Genomic DNA, 21,056 nt, shown 5'->3' with positions numbered 1-21,056 from the left:
AATGTAGGTTTAAATGCTGTTAAAGCCATTATACACCTTTGGATTAGAAAAAAAAAAAGTTTACAGATTTACAAATAACTTACAGGGTTTACAGAAGGTAATGGTGAAAGACTTCTCTTGAAATATTATTCCATGAAATGCTTTCTTTTTTGAGAAAACATTATAACAATTATCAATTCTCGATATCTAGAATTACTGATTTATTTTAAACACATGTCATGACACAGAGAAACGTGCGGAAACAAGGGAGGGTTTTCCCGTCATTTTCTCCCAACTCCGATGACAGATTGGGCCTAAATTTTCACAGGTTTGTTATTTTATATAAAATTTGTGATACACGAAGTGTGGGCCTTGGACAATACTGTTTACCGAAAGTGTCCAATGGCTTTAAAATGCCTTTGGTTGAAAACTACCTTTGGTTGAAAAGTTGTAGAAACACCAAGAACAACATCTTTCTGCAGCATTAGTGAAAAAGCACAAAGGGTGGAGATATCTGAGAATCGAATCATGCATGAAATTGTTCTCAGATTCAAATGTTTTGGGGTGAAAATGTTTCCAACCCATATTACTTCAAAGGGAATCCTTTCTCAAAATAGTTAATACTATCAACAGCTGCAGTGTTTCTCACAGAGTAAGTTGTTATGGTCAAATTGTTGGCGTATTTACTTATCTAGGACCAAGACAGTGGACACTATTGGTAATTGTCAAAGACCAGTATTTGTACTTGGTGTATATATGCATAAAATAACAAACCTGTTAATATTTGGGCTCAATTGGTCGTCGAAGTTGCGTGAGACTATTATGAAAGAAAAAGCACACTTTTGCACAAATTTGTGTGATTTCAGATGCCTAAAAAAGGCTTTTAAGCCTTGAAGTCTATTATTATTTGAGAGAGAAATTACCTCTTTCTCAAAGCTATGTTACTTCAGAGGGAGCTGTTTCTCACAATGTTTTATACTATCAACCTCTCCCCATTACTCGTTACAAAGTAAGGTTTTATGCTAACGACTATTTTGAGTAAACATCAATAATGTCTGTTGCCTTTAAACAATCATTTTCTAATCATAGCTCTCATTATACAAAAAATGAACCGCCCTATCTTCCACAGCCTGGTTCAGGTCAATGATCTTAATCTATAACAAAAAACAAATGTATAAACAGATTACTACATCATAATGAGCGTCTGTTGTGATGGATTTAGCACATTTCTTATTATAGGAATTTCTATTTTTATCGTATTTTTTTTTCTTGTTACGGAGTATTGCGATAACCACTTGAAAGTCTTTTTTTGTCCGTCAGGTTTTTTGTTATGATCCTGATAGACATGAGTATAGGTTTACGCGACGTTACAATGAGGAGCGAAGCGCGACAATATGGGTGTTGAATAAAGACACCAAAATGTCAGATAATACCAAATAATGCATTATTCCCAGACGCTAGTCTGTCAATATCATGAAATATTAGATATCTACGTTGTCGTCGCTCACACTTTGTCTGGAATAATGTGGGAGTAGCTAAGTGCTCCTAGTATTTGATGAATATCCAAAACAGCTCTCTGGCGATCCACAAAAGGTTAACCCATGAAAAATACTCCCACACAATTGACTGGGAGCTCAGGCAGGGATAAACCTAGAAAATACATCTTCAAGAAAAACACAGAATCTTATTTACTTCCAGGTTGTTTGTCATCTCTTGTTTGCATAACCTCAATTTGTGACAGCATTTTTGGAACGAAAGGCAAGACTTTTTGCTCTTTGGGTTGTTGATGATATTACTTGCTCTGATCTGTCGTCGCTGGCAAGAAATCTTGCAAATTGTGACTGAAAACGTTGGTGTGACACCTACACGTTGTACACAAACAATATTTCTTATATTTCACTGCTTGTTTTAATGGGCTCTCTCAAGCTGTAATCACATGTTACAGTGCAGTGGTTTTCATTCGTGAGGTGAGGGCAGGCTGTCGAAACTGAATGAGATTTTTGTCTCTGCCTGTCCAATTTGGACCAACTGGTGACAGGGTGCTTGTGCTATAGCATGCCTTGAATTACTTGGAGGTCACTGAGGTCGTAGCCTCTGTTGCCCTTGGTCTTGGCCTCGGTGCCCCTTCAAAAGTTTACATACAATGGAAGTGCTCTCCAATGAAATCAGCCTTATCCTCTCGAAAATTAATTTCCAGGCGTGATAAAGAAATACAAGATTCATGCCATGTACATGTACAAGCTAATGTATTACCAAGATATGACATATGAGTCATCCCCTGCCTACTTTCTTGCTTAGCAGAATTTTGTCAAGAAATATTTTCTGCTTACTGGAAGTGGCTTGTCCCAAAATGCCCACAAACAGCTGCTCATCCTACTTTCACACACCTAAAAGGTCATCTCAAAGGTCATGACCTGAAGAGACATTTTCAAGTATTTTACTGGTATTAACGTAGTATCCAAAAACAAAGCAATAATAAAATCATAGCGAAAGTTCTGTTTTTATGATTACTTATTCAGAAAGAAAAAAGAAAAAAGAAAAGAGTAAATTAAATTAAACTGGTGTATGATTTCTCAGGCTTTTCCTAGTTTTGGGATTTTCATGAAATCTCCTTGATCCTTCAATTCTTCTTGAGAGAAATACAGCATCCTACATCCTCACAGAATAGTTTCAGCCCTTGGAATAGGTTTCATCATGCCCCTGGTGACCCTTATGTAAACAGCCAAAAATCTGTTAAATTTCTAAGGTCTCACCTTAAAGTGGCGGTCCAGCCTTGTGATGTTATAGGTGGTGTCTTGTAAAAATGTGGATTTTTGTAAATCAACAACGGGAGAAAGAAATAGTCCACATAGTGTTCAAATCTGTAGTTTATTTTCCTGATTGCACAGAGTCTGTAAAGCCCGGTTCATACTTCCTGCGAATGCGAATGCAAGTAAATTTGACGTCACACCCTCCTTTCGCAGCGAGTATCGCAAGGGAGTAGAGCAGAGTTCAACTGCTGCGAATTGTTCGTTGCGAATTTGTGACGTCAAGATTCGCTTCGCATTGGCATTTGCAGGAAGTATGTAAACCTCCTGAATCTGAGAGGTTCTTTGTCTAGAATAAGGGGAAACTCAGGCCAGCAAAAGAAGCCATTTTCAGCAATTTCCACTTTCATCCGATCTCGTCCCTGATTAATATACTACTTGGTGATTACACAGAAAAATTGGAATAACAATTGTGAATGATTTATTGATGTCTACTTGGATCATCATAAGACTGGGGATTAAGATTCACAGGATGCAAGATTTAAAGGCAGTGGACACTATTGGTAATTACTCAATAATTGTTGGCATGAACACTTACTTGGTAACGAGCAATGGAGAGCTGTTGATAGTATACAACATTGTGTGAATTGGCTCCCTCTGAAGTAAAAACAGTTTTTGAGAAAGAAGTAATTTCTCACTCAAATATTACAATACTTTAGGCCTGAACCTCCTTTTGTTAGGCAACTGAAAGCACACCAATTTGTGAAACAAGAGTGTTTTTTCTTCCATTATTCTCTTGCAACTTCGATGACCAATTGAGTCCAACTTTTCACAGGTTTGTTATTTTATGCATATGTTGGGATACACCAAGTGACAATACTGGTCTTTTATAATTACCAAAGATATTATAAGAGTTTTGCAAATGATCAAATAGCCGCAGACAGTGTTCATGTTCTGTGTGATCAACTTTGGGCTTAATCTGTTGTATGAGTCAGGATGAAATAGTGAGAAGCCTCGCACAATATTCAGCACACATATAAACACATTGTCCTTCATTTTGGTTCTAACAACCAAAACACAACTGTTGCATTTTTGTTAGGTTTTTAGATACACTTCCATGAATATGACTTCATTTCAGAGGGAAATATTTCAAAGAAAAGTGTTTCTAGTATGAACGTCATAATCAGGGAGCTTACAGAATAAAACACAATGATGGTTTGTATCTTTAAAAATCCTGTATAATACCTTTAAAGGGAAGGTACACGTTTAGTAATTGTCAAAAACCAGTGTCCTCACTTGGTGTATCCCAACATATGCATAAAATAACAAACCTGTGAAAATTTGAGCTCAATTGGTCATCGGAGTTGCGAGAAAATTATGAAAGAAAAAAACACCCTTGCTGGACAAATTTGTGTGCTTTCAGATAGGAATAAAAGACTTCTAGCTAGAAGTCTTTTAATATTTAAGTGAGAAATTACCTCTTTCTCAAAAACTATGTTAGGGCCTACTGCAGAGGGAGTTGTTTCTCACAATGTTTTATACTATCAACAGCTCTCCAATGCTCATTACCAAGTCAGTTTTAAAGTTAATATTTGTTTTGAGTAATTACCAAACGTGTACCTTCCCTTTAAACTATTTTACAAGTCTGATCATTCAGAATCAACATAAAAGTAGGTTGGATAAGTACCCTTTGAACAAAATCTCTAATCTACTAGTTTATTGGATTTTCGGCACTAATTGCAGAATGTGATTAAAAACAATATCGGGTCAGTCGGTTAGATTTGTAATCACAAATTAAGAATTTCCTGTCTCACGTGACATCCGGAGTAACCCTATAAAACAAATAGTCATGAAGATCATTATGAATACTCATTTCTGTTTTGCATATTGATGAGTAGCCAATCGGGCAGTGATTTACCTCTTCTTTTGAAATCATTTTGGGTGGAGAGATTTTCTAAGAGGCTTTCAAATAAGAAGGGGGTCTCCTACAGGTCAAATGCAATACAATTAACTTTTTCTATTTGTTCATTACAGTTTGTACAATATAAAGAACAGTAATGTCATGTACTTTTCAAAAGGGAGTAACAGAGCAGGCACATACATGTACATGTAGGTCTTAAAAGGGCCTTAAAAACCAGCGAGGCTGCATTATAAAGGACAAAGCGATTATTTAATACTTTTCATAAAATTCAAAATTTATCAACGCAAAAGTTACAAAATCAACGTCTGAAACCAAAGCGCCCAAGAGTCGTTCTGAACAACTGCAACAGTTGATTCTTCGACTTCTAGCACACCCAGTCACTCCTAATTGTCTCAGATGTAAAACTTTTTCTGTATTTCAGAATTTTGTTCAGCGCGACTCTGGAGCACCTGTCTGAAATGGGTGTAAGTTTTACGGTCAACTAATAATAGCTTTTGTCATGAGGGATAGCCTAAGAATGTTATTCTATTAATTTTCTTTTCTAGGTTCTTGGTGTTGTGGATCTTAATGGCAAGACAGTTCAAGCCTTGGACAGCACCGATGGAGGAAGATTCATCGCAGTGGCTGGCGCATCTCCAGTCATTAAACTCGCTCAGTTGGCATAGCAACAACAGACTTTCCTTCTTGTAAGTAGACCACAGACATTAATCATCCTGTCACTAACTCTGCCATGTTCCCTGTGTGCTGTAGTGATAATGAAAGCTTTTTCTCATTGTACCAATCAGGAACCAGACTAGTTGTACAGCATTGGTTAAATTAATGTAAATGGTAAAGATGGCCGCATTTTTATTGTTACAAATTTTCAAAGGTCGCCAGACACACAAGGCCTGAAGGCTACTTTAACGCGTTGGCTACAAATCAGAGGCTGTTGCCACCTACTCATAGAGCTGAAACAGGGTTAACCCCTTTACAGTCCATACGGATGTAGGCTTGGGTATCATCCATCAGAAGCCTGGCTGGTAGAGCAGAAAGCTCTACCTCCCCAACTTTACCAAGCAAGCAAGCATGATGAGATGTTGAATGGTATCAAACATGCACCCAAAGCGTTTACTCTTTTCGGGATTTCCAGCCTTTTTTGTTGTTGGGTATTTGTACAGCATCTGTGTAATGTTGATCCTACCTCACAATCTGTTTGTCTATGTCTGGAGTAGTGTGCATATCTGTCTATCTGTGTCTGTTAAATGGGTTAAACATATGTACACCAAGTACAGCGCTCCAACAGAGGAAGAAAGGAAAATGTTCCGTCTGTTTGACTTTAGAACTCTCTGTTGGTCAAGCTTTCCAACTGTAGCTGAGACTTGTGCTTATCACAAAGACTTTTGAAGCCTGGCTCAATTTATTAAAGCACAAATTTCATCTTAAAGGTAGGGTCATCATTTGGGTTTTGTCAACATAATGTTGAATTACAGGCAATTTTTTTAAAGAAAAAAGTCACCTACAACCTTTTTGTTAAATGCTGTGCCTACTTGTTGAGAAAATAGGAACAGAGTTTCACAGTATTTTAACCAAAGCGTTGAATCCAGCTTTGTTTAGTGAGGTGCAGTTGGTACCATTGCATCTCTAGCTGCAGCATTTACAATCGGATACCATGGTAATTTGAATCCCCAAAATTTGCCTTGGTGATCTTTGGAGATGTAGATTTCAAGAAATAAACCACGAGGGAAACTGCCGGGGTAAATATTTCATAAATTTGGGTTGAACAGAGAATAGTTTACTAGAGCAGGATGTGAACCAACGACCTCGTGATTAACAGTTTGGGTGTTGAGTTACTGAATGGTTTTTGAATTATCGGGACTGCACACTAGTAAACTGACTATGCTTTACATGGGATCACTCGACCATAATCAGCAGTATGGTGGTTGAGTTACCATATGGAGTTGGATTGTGTTGCACTGATGAATAGTCCATAGTAAATAACTCAAGAGAATTAGGGTCAATCAATTTTAAAACCTTATTGAGACTTTCTGTCAAAAGTTGTAAAGTTGACTCCATAAACTAAATCTACCAGTTAAAACGACAAGTTATAACTATTTCCAGTTGAGAATTATCCATAAATTACAAAAACACATCAAATAAGTTTGCCGAGCCATCCATGAATGTGGCTTTCATGTAGAATAAGTCACATCATAAAAAGGAGCATGGTTGACATCCGAACCGATGTACATGTGTCTTGTTAACGGATTACAATTAACGCAAAATTGGATAATTGTTGAGTGAAGCATCTGATGAGGCCAGCATAAAAACACCGACCTTGCCGTCTTCCATTTATAATATTTTTGTTTATAAGACCCCGTCCTTGTGTACATGCGGAGCATGTGTGTTAAATCTAGTGGAATGTGGAATGTGCAATAACGGGTGGGCTATTGAACCAACTGGAAGTGCGATATCGATTGTTGCCATGGGTAACATCGGACCAATCAGAAGGCGCCCACCTGTTGGCTCCATTTTTTTAGTGTGGACATAATGATTTTATTGTCTGATTTTGTTGTATGGTGATAGATAAGTAGTGCAGAAATAGAAGCCTTTTTTTTGGTTTTATGTTAACTTCCTGCCTCTCTACCATATGTTAGTTTCTTGTGTTGGGATTGGGGGGGGGGGGGGGGGGTGGAGACGACGTCTGTAGGCCTGCACATAAAAATGTGTACAGTAGTGTTATAATGTGGTAGACAAGTGCAGAGCCAGTGGTTATACCAACTAAGGCATTATATATATATATATTTTACTTCTTCATATTTTCTGGTGAAAATGAGGATGAGTGAAATTCATTCCTGTAGCTCGCAAACATGGTGGAAACCTGGACCCAATTTCATAAAGGATGTAGGCACCAAAAACTTGCTCAGCGCAGAAAAGCATTGCTTAACAGAAACAGGTTACCAGCCAAAAAGTTAACATTGATGTGACTTGTGCCTCACTCAATTTTTGCTGAGCAAAGAAACTTGCAATTAGCAGTATTTTCTGAAATTTGGCCCTGTAAATAACACCAATTGCTATGTGAACCAGAAACACCAGGATAAGTGTTCTGGGTTCTTTTACGCACACCACCAATCCTATTATATGAACCATCCCAAGGACAAAGCAATTATGGTAAAGTATCTTGCTCAAGGACACAAATATCACCTTAAGGACAGGAACTGAACTCACATTCTGCTGATCAGAAACGTGAACTTTAGTGTGGTGCTGTTAACAGCTCGGCCATGAAACACCAGAAAACCCATCAAAAGCCAATAATTGCACGTTTTATTCTGTCGGACTAAGAACCGCACAAATATTTAAAAAAAATACTTAGCGTTGGATCAGGGCCCAATTTCATAGCGCTGCTTAACGGTAAGCAAATTTGCGTGCTTACTCTAGCAGAAAAATTTGCTGAAGCCTTACTGTATTTCACAGGTTAGCAGAAAAATTGGTCGGCCATATTGCGCGTTTTCCATGGATTTGCATTGTGACGTCTTTTTTTTTCGTGCGGTAAGCACCGGAAGGTTAGCATGCCTTTTCGTGTGCTAACGGTTAGCAGCGTTATGAAATGGAAATCGGACAGAAAGCACAAAATCGGCCGCTAACCAGCGCTATGAAATTATTAGGCCCAGGTATATACCACTGAGAGTCCACCAATTCAGGGGTTGAGCTTCCATATGGTCTTAAAGTTTTTTAGAATGAGTAAGGATCTAAAGATAGTTAGGATTTGCCATCCGCTTCACTGGCTCTGCTTACCGCTGAATTCTGCGCTTGATGTAATCATTATTTGCTTACAGGGCAAGCCCGGATCTGCGCTAGCTTTGTAAGCGAAGAATGCCGTGTAATGTGGAGTACGCACGCGCACAATCTAAACTCTCCGCTAACCTGTGTAATGTGCTTGATGTAAGCATGGAATTCATTTTGTAATGCCCCCTATCTTCTTCTTAAAGGCAGTGGACACTATTGGTAACTACTCAAAATAATTATTAGCATAAAACCTTTCTTGGTGACGAGTAATGGGGAGAGGTTGATAGTATAAAACATTGTGAGAAACAGCTCCCTCTGAAGTGACATAGTTTTCGAGAAAGAAGTAATTTTCCACGAATTTGATTTCAAGACCTCAGATTTAGAACTTGAGGTCTCGAAATCAACCATTTAAATGCACACAACTTCGTGTGACAATGGTGTTTTCTTCTTTCATTATTATCTCGCAACTTTGATGACTGATTGAGCTCAAATTTTCACAGGTTTGTTATTTTATGCATATGTTGAGATACACCAACTGTGAAGGCTAGTCTTTGACAATTACCAATAGTGTCCACTGCCTTTAATAGGAATAGGAAAGTGCTGAGTATTTCATTTTGAATATACATTGTGTATGGGAAAAATTTGGTTTAGTTTAGTTTATTTTGGGTGATGTCCCCAACCTACATTACTGTCTATACATACATAGCTCTGCTGTCTCCAGTCAAATGTCTTTCTTGAAAACATCTAAGTAGGTCAATTTTGGTCTACCACGTTTGATGCGTCCCCAACGTTTTGGTCCCCAGTGAATGAGTTTTGATGCTTCTACTATAGTGCCCAGTAAATCTCATTCCTCGTCCCTGATCTTATCACTCCATCTTAGCAAAACAAATAATAAAATTATTTACTCAAGACTTGACTTGTTTAGTGGCCCACAAGTGGAGCCTCATCTTTGACATTGTTATTCCAAGATTCTTCAGGAGATATCAGTTATCTTAAAACTGTTTTTGAGCTTCGAGAAACGGTGCTTCTATTTGTGGCAGAGTTTAACAGAGTTTAACAGTCTTTGTTTCCTTTAATTAGTCCATAGCTTGATAAACATAAACCCTTGTTGACGGAAATTCAAAGCTTGCAAAATGTTATCAACAAAACACCTGTTGTACATTATCTATTCCCACAGCAATCAGTCATTTATGCTACAATTATTCAAATATAGAAAGACAAAAAATAGTTCCCCAGCAGAGTCTCTTAAATTTAAATTTGTGATTTCGGTGTTCTACTTGCATAATTATAGTGCTGTGCAACATGCATTTTCTCATTGATTGTTGAAGAAGAAAAAAACTCAATGTATTTCCAGCTTTGGTCTGAATAAAACATGTTACTTGAGTATAGTTGGGTGAAATCAAAATGCAGATTTTTTGAGCTAATGAGTTGCCTCGTTAAAGTTAATTGGAGGTTGGGTGCTTTCTTGAAATTTATTTATAAGAAGCTTGCATTCTTAGGAGAGGCCTGAATATAGATTATTAAATAACTTGAAAAAATGCAAAATGAATTTTCTGGGAAAGGACAATTTTTTCTCCTGTATATTGCTCGTCTGAACTTTTTAGGAATAATTTTATCGGCAGACTAAACTTCTTGGTTATAGAAAATTTCCCTCATAAGTCTTGAACTCTCCATATAATCTATTGAACGCTTTGTGTTTCTCTTTTGTATGTAATTTTTATTAAACTGCGAAAAATGAAAGAAAGAAATAAAATAACTTATAATAATCAGTTTCTATGAAAAGTCAAATTTAATTGCCCTCTATTTTTCAAGCAAATCAAATGGTGTTCAGTTCATGTATATGTAAACAACAAACATTTGGGTGAGCGGGGCTGGGATTTCAGTGATTCATATCAAGCTTACAGGCCCGATTCTTCGTCTTTGAAAGTGCAAGGGCACCAAGGCGATTAGGTAATGACCAGGGGGCAATGGATGCAATTACTTTGGTTGCCTCTGTGTAGTATCAAGCCTGGCTTATTACGAGTGCGCCAATCAAATTAAGCAACAGTGATTAGGGGCTTCCAAATGCTGTTTTTTTCTTGTCTTGGACATTAGTTTTCTTGGGGATTGGTTCCCAAGACAAAAACCAATCTTCTCCCCCCCCCCCCCCTCTTTTGGGGAGTGGGAGGCCACAGATACTGACTCACCCTGTCTATAAGAAATCAATTGACATTTAGGGGTTTTATTGACGTACTTCAGCCACAATTTATTATAATTTAGCTGGAATAGAATTCGTAATCTGTCTGGTTGAGATGCCCCCCAGCGACAAGCATCGCCAGTTTGTGGAAGGCCTCTTGAGTCGACCTAACCTCATCCTTGCCCTTTCCTTTATTCCTTTGCATTAAGACTCCTTGCAAGATATATGATACTTTAAGACATTGTTAGAAAAGACACCCTTTAAAGTATTGTTGAAAGGCTTCCTTCCGGCTTAATGAAGCCTTTCTCAAGCTTCTGAAAACACACAATTCTATTTACAACGTTAGGTGTTTTTTGTTTGTTAATTATTTTCTTGAAACTTTAAACTGAGCCCAAATTTGCACAGGTTAGTTATTTTTATGTATATGTTGGGATGCACCAAGTGATGATACTGGTCTTTGACAATTACCAATGTATACATTGCCTTTTAAGTCTAATTTATTTATTTATGGGCCAATAAAAAAATCAGCAAAATTCTTATTTAATAGGACACAAGTGTAACGACTGGTACTCGAACCAACACTCTGTTGATCAGAAACACTAGAGTTTGAATTCGGTGCTCTTAACTGCTAGGCCATAATACTCCAACAAATATCATTCAAATATTAGATGGATGAAAGTCCTTTGCCACAAAACATAGTCACCAGTTGAAATTTTGCATTGCCTCACAAAATATAAATGCCAGATTTCACACACACAGTGACAATATTCTGCAGCAATGCACAAACGAAATGCACTCTATATTTGTTGTACATAAACAATTAAAGCAAGATAAACAGACATAAAGTCAATAGAAGAAATTTTAAAACATTACGTTTTACGGGTAAATAGACAATATAGGAATATACGATCTTAAGTAGGAAAAAAGGAATAAAATACTGGAAAACAGATAAAGGCAACAGAACGTCCAAAAGCAATTATTTTACAAATTAACAAAGTTACATTCAGAGACCAGATGAAATAAGCATCGCCCACTGGTCCTGCCAGCCTTTGGCAATAGTAAGAATATCCATTTTGATTTAAATGCACTGATGTGTGTTAGCACTGTATACTCTCAAGTTCTGTGGAAAAAAATCACAGGCATATTACTTGGTGGGATTCGAACCCATGACCTTTGCAATTCTAGAGCAGTGTCATACCAACTAGACCACCAAGATTGCCGGTAGCTAGAGGCAGTTGGAATCCTATATTTTAGCATTGGGTACCGCAACTATTTGATAGATGTTAAATTTGCATATCATTAAAATGTCATAAATTTGTCCTAGTTACACTGGAAAACAGATAAAGGCAACAGAAAATAGCATAACAAGTGTTTGAAAATTACATTCAGTGACCCCAGATAAAATAAGCACCGCCCACTGGTCCTGCCAGCTGTTGACAACATTAAAAATATCATAAATTTGTCCTAGTTTTAGGGAAACCCCTCGATAGAGCTGAGCGTCAGGTGGTGCGGGTCGAGGCATCTGATACAGAAAACCAAACAGTGACTCATTGCTGCCCTCCTGTATTTTGTTTTGGGGGGGGATGACACATTTTGGAGTGGTGCCATGGAAATTGAACTGGTCACTAAAAAATGCAACAGCCCAGAGGCAAGTCAGAGATGTTGTATCCAGTCTCTAAGATAGTTTACTATCTTGAATTTGTACGTCAGATGACGGCATTCAGACGGGGCCTCTTGTGTTGAGATTTCTGCGGTCTTGAGATTTTCTGGTCGTCTCGTCCATGAGTTAGTCACCAGTATCGGATTGACGTATGTTTTGTGTGCCGATCTGGATCTTTCCTGTAGTCCATAAGTCCATTTATCGTCTGACGAGCTCTGCTTTGATCTGTAGGTCTCTTTGGGGGATGCAGAGACCATTTTGTCATCTGATAGACTTTGGTCTGTAGTCCATAGGTTTATCTGGATGGTGTGAGACCTAGAGACCATTTTATCGTCTGACATGTTCTGCGATGAAATTCATTGGTTGATCATAAATCAGGCCTGATACTTCACGGAAGCAACAGAGGCGATTGCCTCCATACCCCTTGCCATTGCCTCAGTGCCCTTGAAATGCTCCAGTAGAAATTTACAATTTCTTCATAGGGTGCCCTTTGCCACAGAGAAAATGCCTTGGTGCCCTTGCCCTTTCAAAAACGAAGCATACAGGCCTGAGGGAAATGGTGTTGATTCCTTGGAGGGACTGTGCTTTGAGGATTTCATATTTTCCTCTGAATTTTGTTCTGGCACAAAAGCATTAAATGACAAGAATAATTCAAATAGGTGCCATTGAGGTCTAATGGGGGGTGGTTAAGGTTTGCATGCCAAAGTGTGACTGCATGCAAAGTGGTCCCTCCGTGATGAATGAAGAAATGCATGACCTATTTCTGCCATTCAAATGTTGGTCAATATGTTTAATAGAGACCGGCCTACATTCCAGACTTTGCCTTTTGCCAGACTTTGTTTTGTCAGCATAGGGCCGAGATGCCAACTCTCTCCTGATTCTGCAAAAGCTCCCTGAAAATAAACCAATCCTTCCATGTTGGGAAGAACAAATTTGACATTCTCTCAGCTAATGGAAAGATTTTCCCTATTATGTTGAATGTAATTCTAAACATTATCCCTGATTGGTGTACACAATCTCCCTGACTGCAAGATGCAAATGTTGGCAGCTCTGATATAGGGTGGAAAAACATCACGCTGAACGGTCTGAGTTGTTTAACCAAATTTGACAACTTTAAAAGCCCTCACCACCCTTGATCTAGCTTTCCTCCATCTATGCATGTCGCTATTAGATGTTGAGAGCTAGATCTCATGAGACTGCTTGAATCTTTGCCACCTCCTAAGTATTTATCCTCAGCCGTTCCTAGAATCCATTAAGCCGTAAGAGAGGAACACCTAATACTTAATTTACCTGACTGAATACTGTTTACTCTGATTGATTCGACTCTTAAGAATCAACCGTGCATGACGTCACATTTGACGTCACATTTGACGCATGTGGAGATGGACTAGAGGTTGCACTGTCGACGAGGCATGTTCAGCAAATATCGATGAAATTGAATCTCTGTATTCCTAAGTAACATTGTCCTACTCTTGAAATAGCACAATGAAGATGAAAAATGCAGTGAGCGCTAATTCAGGAAACGTGGATTGCGACACTGTTGGCTAAAAAGTTTCTGGAAAGAACTTCTCTCAATCGACTATTCTGGATAAATTTGTGACTTTTTTCTTTGTCCTTTCTGTCAGGATCTTGAGATGGATTTTCTATCAGGGAACGTTGATGAAGAACATCTTGAAGATGCAACCATCTTCATGAAGTTTTTAGTTTGATCCAGATGGAGACTGAAGACTTCATCTACAAGTTAAAGAGTTTCCAAATCCTCTGAAGAAATGGAAATAAAGTTCTCCAATAATGAATCGCTCATTCCAATCTAATCATTTCAACATTCCGTCCAAAACTGATTTTAAAATCCATCCAAAATTGCTTTCAAAATCCGTCCAAAGAGGGTTTACAAAATCCGCGCAAAATGGACAAATGTTTATGAAGAAATATGTATATAGGTTTTTGAGAAGTTTTTGTATAATTTTGTTAATATTTTCAATGTACATTGCTTTAAGAATGTACTCTTTATTGTTTTAATGTTAACTACAGGTTGGGATTTGTAAATGATGCCAAGATTTTCAAATATGATGAATGTTAAGACAGAAAAATCTTTAAGAAGAAGTTAAGCATAATCAGGTCCACAAAAACACAAAATATTGAAGTTGTCAGTCCTAGTTAGTATTTCAACCCTCTCCCCTCTTTTAAAAAAAAAAACTTTCAGACAAACCACTGATCGTCAATACGATAATGTCTTTACTTTTGAATAATAACATTTTGATTGATTAATTGCGTTAGATTTGGAGACATCACTGGAAGGTCCAAAAGGAAAACAACATTAGATAAGAAAGTAAAATATGGAAAAGTACTTGTTCAAATATTAACCAGTTGTTATTTATTCATGTGTTTGATGTGGTTTTTTTTTAATTTATTTTTTTATAATATTTTTATTTAGAGGTGGGTTTACCCCGAGTCATACATTTAAAGAGTTGCGACATTGAGGGACAAGTTTTCTTTGGTCACACTGTTGTTGCTGGGTGCTTCGATCAGTCCAAATGCAGCACAACCCAATGGGCAGTTAAGTCTGTTTTTAACAATGCGTTTTTGTGGGGACACAAACTGTCTTCTAATTGCAAATTGTTACAATTTGCTCAACATATGGCTCTGTGTTTACCCAAACATCTGTGTGAGATAACTATGAGCAAGTTCGAGTGTGCACGATAGTTAACTAAAGGTTGACCATTTGCACTCGAACGCAGGCTGGTCGACCATTGGTTGACTACTGTGGTCAACCATTTGGAACCAGCCTCGAGCCCGTGGTTTCCTCACTGGTCCCAGTTCCATTCTAGCATGTGTAAAGCGCAGTGGGGAACCAGTGACACTATAGTGAAAAGGCGGAAGGTTGACTTGACTTCCAAACGAATCATTCGAGTGAGAGCGTCACTGCGCATGTACATTGCTGGTCTGTAGTCAACCATGGGTCGACTAAATGTGCCCACTCGAACTTGCTCCATACTTTATTCTCGGTGCATCTGAGTACTGCAGACAAAACAAGTCAACAGGGCACAATTTCATAAAGCCTGTAAGCACAAAAAACTAAATTTCCAAATGATATTCAGTATAAGCAAACAACAGCTGTATGCCAGTAACATGCAATATGCAACAAATTACAATTTGGTTGGTAATCTTGTTTTTACCAAGAAAGACATTTTATGCTAAGCAATTGTTTGTGCTTACAGACTTTATGAAATGGGGCCCTGGCTACTTGGGGGACACTGTCACTCTGGAGAAGATGTTGAACCCCTACACCACTGAGCATGACTGGTGTTAAGAGGCCAGTAACAATCAGTAAGCAAACTTGAATCGAATGAGCTCATAATGCTCCAATTCCATAGAGCTGCTTAAGCAGACAAAATTTGCTTAGCAGAAATGAGCAGAACACCAGTCACAAATTGAACATAACTGTACATAAGACATGGTATTGTGGCTGGTAACTTTATTATAGTAAGCATAATTTGTTTGTGCTTAGTGACTTTTGTGCTTAAGCAGCTCTATGAAATTGGGCACAGGAGTTGTACTCCTTTGGTGGTAGGTAATTTTTTCTGAAGCATCAGCCTGGGACGTTGGTGTGGGTCCAACTTTCTCTGACAGTAAAATTAGCTGCATCCTTCACAACATTTAAGACAAACTTAAAATCTCACCTGTTCAAACAATTAAACTCACACAATTAGTTCTAATTTGTTTTGCCTCTTCAAGCGCCCTGAGCAAGCTTTTTTAAATTATTTTTTAAACAAGATACTGGTACTTAACTAAGTATTATTGAATAATACTTGATTAACATATTTAAAAACAATTAACACTTTGAGCTTTGAGCTCAATCGGTCGTCATAGTTGCGAGATAACAATGAAAGAAAAAAAACACCCTTGTCACACGAAGTTGTGTGCTTTCAGATGCTTGATTTCGAGACCTCAAATTCTTAATCTGAGATCTCAAAATCAAATTCGTGGAAAATAACTTTTTTCTCGAAAACTACCTCACTTCAGAGGGAGCCGTTTCTCACAATGTTTTATACCATCAACCTCTCCCCATTACAAGTCACCAAGTAAGGTTTTATGCTAATAATTATTTTGTGTAATTACCAATAGTGTCCACTGCCTTTAAAGTCGTATTCAATTTTAAGACTAGTTTGTTATAATTTTTTTCTTCATGTGTTGACATGTAAAAATAAAAACACTTTTAACATATTCCGGTTTCCCAGGGTTAAGTCTGTAACGACTATAATAAATATATATTAATTGACCCTTATTTTATTTGTGAATTTGAGACATATTGGCACTTCCCTTCCGCCTACCAGTACATTTTTGTTAATCTATTTGTAAAGGGAAATTGGTTATTTATATTTGTGCACTCAAACCATTACTATTGTAGATAGGCAATGACACATTGTTTTTTCATCAGCAGAGAGCGGGAGAGAATAACTTTTACAGAATTTTAAAAATTATTTTCCAAGGCTGTGAGAACCTTTAAAATGTCGGCTTGCTCTTTTGAGAAAGAAAAAACACCCTTGTCACACGAAGTTGTCTTTTAGATGCTTGATTTCGAGACCTCAAATTCTAAACTTGAGGTCTCGAAATCAACTTCGTGGAAAATTACTTCTTTCTCGAAAACTACGTCACTTCAGAGGGAGCAGTTTCTCACAATGTTTTATACTATAAACCTCTCCCCATTACTCATTACAAAGTGAGGTTTTATGCTGATAATTATTTTGAGTAATTACCAATAGAGTCCACTGCCTTTAAAGGAACACGTTGCCTTGGATTGGATCGGTCGAGTCGGTCTTTGAAAAGTGTTTGTAACCGTTTGTTATAAAATGCATATGGGTAGAAAGATGTTTTAAATGTAGAATACAATGATCCACACAAACATGCCTCGAAATTGCACGGTTTTCATTTTACCTCGTCGACAAACACGGTCGGCCACTATGGGAGTCAAATTACATAAATGGCCGACCGTGATAGTTCGCAAAGTAAAAGGAAAACCGTGCAATTTCGAGGCAACTTTTTAAAACATCTTTCTAACCATGTGCATTTCATAACAAACGCTTTTTTATAGACCAACTCGTCCGATCCAAGGCAACGTGTTCCTTTAATACATGGTTGAAAAGTTGTTTCGTATTTTCACAATGAAAAGCTTACAAATCTGTGCAAGACTGCACTTTGTGAAAATAATAATGACAATTTCGTATTAACATCTGTATAAACATTTACATTTGTATGAACATTTATTAAAGTTTTCAGTGCAAGTAATGTCTGGCAATATGGTGGCAATATCTGAGGGTTGTTTGTTACAGTGTATGCATTTATCCAAGTTTTTAATTTACTGATAAAACAAAACTCACAATTTATGAAGGCTGGATGAAATGAAAGTCCAAACTATTTCATGTTCAAGCCAGGGTTGGATTCCATGCTAAGATTGAATTTCAGGCTATCAATAATTAGTGGCTGTGTTGTTATATTGTTCTCTCTACAAGACACTATGTGAGTAAAATTTAGACCATGCTTTCGATACATAAAGGCACCAGACACTATTGGTAATTACTCAAAATAATTGTTGGCATAATAAAACTTACTTTGTAACGAGCAATGGAGAGCTGTTAGAAGTATTGAACATGTGTGAAACCGTCAAACGGCTCCTTCTGAAGCGACGTAGTTTTTGAGAAAGACCCCGTTTATAGGCATCTGAAAGCACATAAATTTCTCTTTCGTTGGTCTCTTGCAACTTCGATGACCAAATTGGGTCCAAAATTTCACAGAATGAATTGGGGTACACCAACTGAGAATACTGGTCTTTGACATTTAACCATTTGTTTTCTTCCCGATCCCTGGCAATGGAGTAACTAGGCCTAGTTACAGATAAAACAAAACTCACAATTTATGAAGGCTGGATCAAATGGGCAAGTCAGGGTTGGATTCCATGCTATGATTGGGTTTCAGGCTATCAATGATTAGTGGCTATTATTTTTGTCATTGTTGTTTTCTCTACACGACAATATGGGAGTAAAAATAGACCTTGCTTTCCACAGAGTGGTGCGTTATAAATACACATTACTCAAAATAATTGTTAGCATAAAAAAACTTACTTGGTAGTGAGCGATGGGGAGCTGTTGATAACACATTGCGAAAAACGGCTCCCTCTAAAGTACATAGTTTTTGAAAAAAAAGAGGTAATTCATTTTGGTCACATTAAATAATAAAATACTTCAGGCCAGAAGTCTTTTAATAGGCATCTGAATTCACATAAATTTTCTCTGAGTTCACATAAATTTGCGCAACAAGCGTATATTTTTTCTTTCATTGGTCTCTTGCAACTTCGATGACCAATTGAGTCAAAATTTTCACAGAATTGTTATTTTATACATATGAATTGGGATACACCAAGTGAGCATACTGGTCATTGACAATATTACCAAAGGTGCCCAGTGCCTTTAATCATTGGGTTCCCCCCCCCCTGGCAATGGAGTAACTAGACCTATCATCACATAGTCTTATTAGCCAAGTCTATTTATGAGACAGAATCTACTCGGGTGACTGCCTTCTTGGACTCATAGGTTAATGGAAGAAACAGCATTGTTTTCTAATCCAGAAAAAATCAAAACAACATGGCTGCACGGCCTGTAAATGTTGTTTGAGGGCACTGGGGTCGATTTCACAAAGAGTTGGGACTAGTTCTAACTTAGGACTAGTCCTAGGAGATATACAAATTGCATGGATAGTCCTAAGTTAGGACGAGTAACCGGTCCTAACTCGAGATAAGACTAGTCCGACCTTACTCTTTGTGAAATCCACCCCTGGACATCTTTGGTAATTGTCAAAGACCAGTATTGTCACCCCAACATAACAAATCTGTGAAAATTTCGTTCCAATTTGCCATCGAAGTTGCAAGAAAATAATCAGAAAAACGCCCTTGTTGCACAATTTGTGTGCTTTCAGATGCCAACAAAAATACTTAAAGACTTCAGGCCTAAAGCTTGTAAATGTTGTATTACTATCAAAGAAGCTCCCCATTGTTCGTTAACAAGTAAGTTTTATTCTAACAATCATTTTGAGTAATAACCAAACGTGTCCAGTTAGTTTACAAATATTATTTTAGTGTTATTAGATACGTGCTTGTCATACTGTTTTTGAATTGATTAACACCATATGGGGGAGATGATGTGATATGCTATACATTTTGTACACAGGCTATCATATGGCGTGGCGTGGACAAATTTGCAATGATATCATTAACATCTCTTGATATCATTATTTTTAACTATTTTGAAACCACCTTGTGTCATTTTTCTCCTTTGCTTTATTTTGTACCCGAATGTTTAAAATGAAGGAACATATTGTATTTTGTCGTCAGCATTTTGTATTGTCATTGTGTAATTGTCTTGCCCTTGTTTCTTCTTCGATGTTTATTTGTTTGTTTGTTTGTTTGTTTGTTTTTGATTGTTTGTGTATTTTTGTCTGTATAAAGGGTGTTTTCTACAAGCCTCGGCTTACTCTAACAGCCCCATGCTCTCGCTCCTCTCTTGTACATAGTTAATTCCTAGTTATTAATTTATTTTTTTCTTTTATATTATATTGTTTTTCTGTATAATTTAATACACTTTAGATTTGTTAAATTTCTATGTACTGTTTAATTCTCACAATTGTTTTTTTTTCTTTTCAACAAGAGTATGGAATAAACGTTTATTGAATCGAATTGAATTGAATGTTTGGAAGATACTTCTAGTACGGTTCTGATCCGTTATTTTAGATTTGCAGTAAAACACAAAATGGCTTATTGTTGTTTTTTAAAACTACGTGGTTGTAAGACACTGCTCTAGAATTGCAAAGGTTGTGGGTTCGAATCCCACCCAAGGAATATGCATGTGATTTTATTTCACATAGCTCAGGAAAGTACACTGCAAAAATTGATCCTTCCTGTGACAACACCAACACCAACATTGTGTTGTCTATCCCCATTAGAGGCCTACTATATCGTTGGTGAAATTAACACCGTGTCGGTGCTGTCACATATTATAAGAGAATCAATTTAACACCCCAGTTTTTGCAGAGTACTGAGTATACAATGCTAGCACAAATCGGTATGAAGGTAAAATCAAAATTAATATTCCTTATCCTCATGCCCATATCCGTATGTTAATAAGTAATGTGATTGTACAGTTAACACCCTTCAGATGTTCCACTTGACACTTAACATTTCATTCCTATGCTTGACCCAACAATTTACTACAATGCACAGCCCACACAGCAAGCAAATAAACCAAAAACATAACACTTTAACCTCTCAAATCTCGGACAAAACAAAAATGCTGACAAAGTATTTTATAGTTAAAGTTTATAAGCACAACGACCGTGTTTTTTGGTGACATGGGATTTCCGTTGGTTAAAACAAATGTCAGAATAAATTTCTTTAGATAAGCAAAATTTATAGATAAATTTCTCCCCCGCCATTGTTTAAAATTTCATGAGCAACTTGCCAGCTGTAGTGTGTTCTGTCGCTCTGTCGATAATCGTTATTTGCATGAAATAAAAACAATATTTTTTTCCATAATCGGATACGTCACTTCTGGTATCGACAAAAACAGCTGTTACGGCATTGTGTGGTTTTCACGCTGAGCTGTGATGGGGATTCCCTTGTGCCGGTGACGTCACCATATGGTAATTAGCAATTAATTATTCATAATGTTTAACGACGGCGTGTGGGCATGCAGGCTTACGTGCGATATTGCATGCTGTTTTATCGGTGGCCCTTTTCGAAACTACGGCTCCATGATTCGGCTAAGG

General features: G+C 37.4%; 1 protein-coding gene across 2 annotated transcripts in view; it reads left to right on the top strand.

Annotated features, from left to right (window-relative positions):
* Positions 1-19,907, top strand: part of LOC139944330 (uncharacterized) — a 30,227-nt gene extending 10,320 nt beyond the window's left edge. For both annotated transcript variants that reach the window (XM_071941323.1, XM_071941324.1), the window contains exons 8-9: positions 5,193-5,333; positions 13,868-19,907. In XM_071941323.1, the coding sequence (XP_071797424.1) occupies positions 5,193-5,312 (120 nt within the window). In that variant the 3' untranslated portion in view covers positions 5,313-5,333; positions 13,868-19,907. The remainder of the gene's footprint in view (positions 1-5,192; positions 5,334-13,867) is intronic.
* Positions 19,908-21,056: the final 1,149 nt, after the last annotated feature.

Source organism: Asterias amurensis, chromosome 11, assembly GCF_032118995.1.
Source record: "Asterias amurensis chromosome 11, ASM3211899v1".
NCBI lineage: Eukaryota > Metazoa > Echinodermata > Asteroidea > Forcipulatida > Asteriidae > Asterias > Asterias amurensis.
Note: the sequence above shows the minus strand (reverse complement) of the source record. Positions and strands in the feature narration are given on the sequence as shown.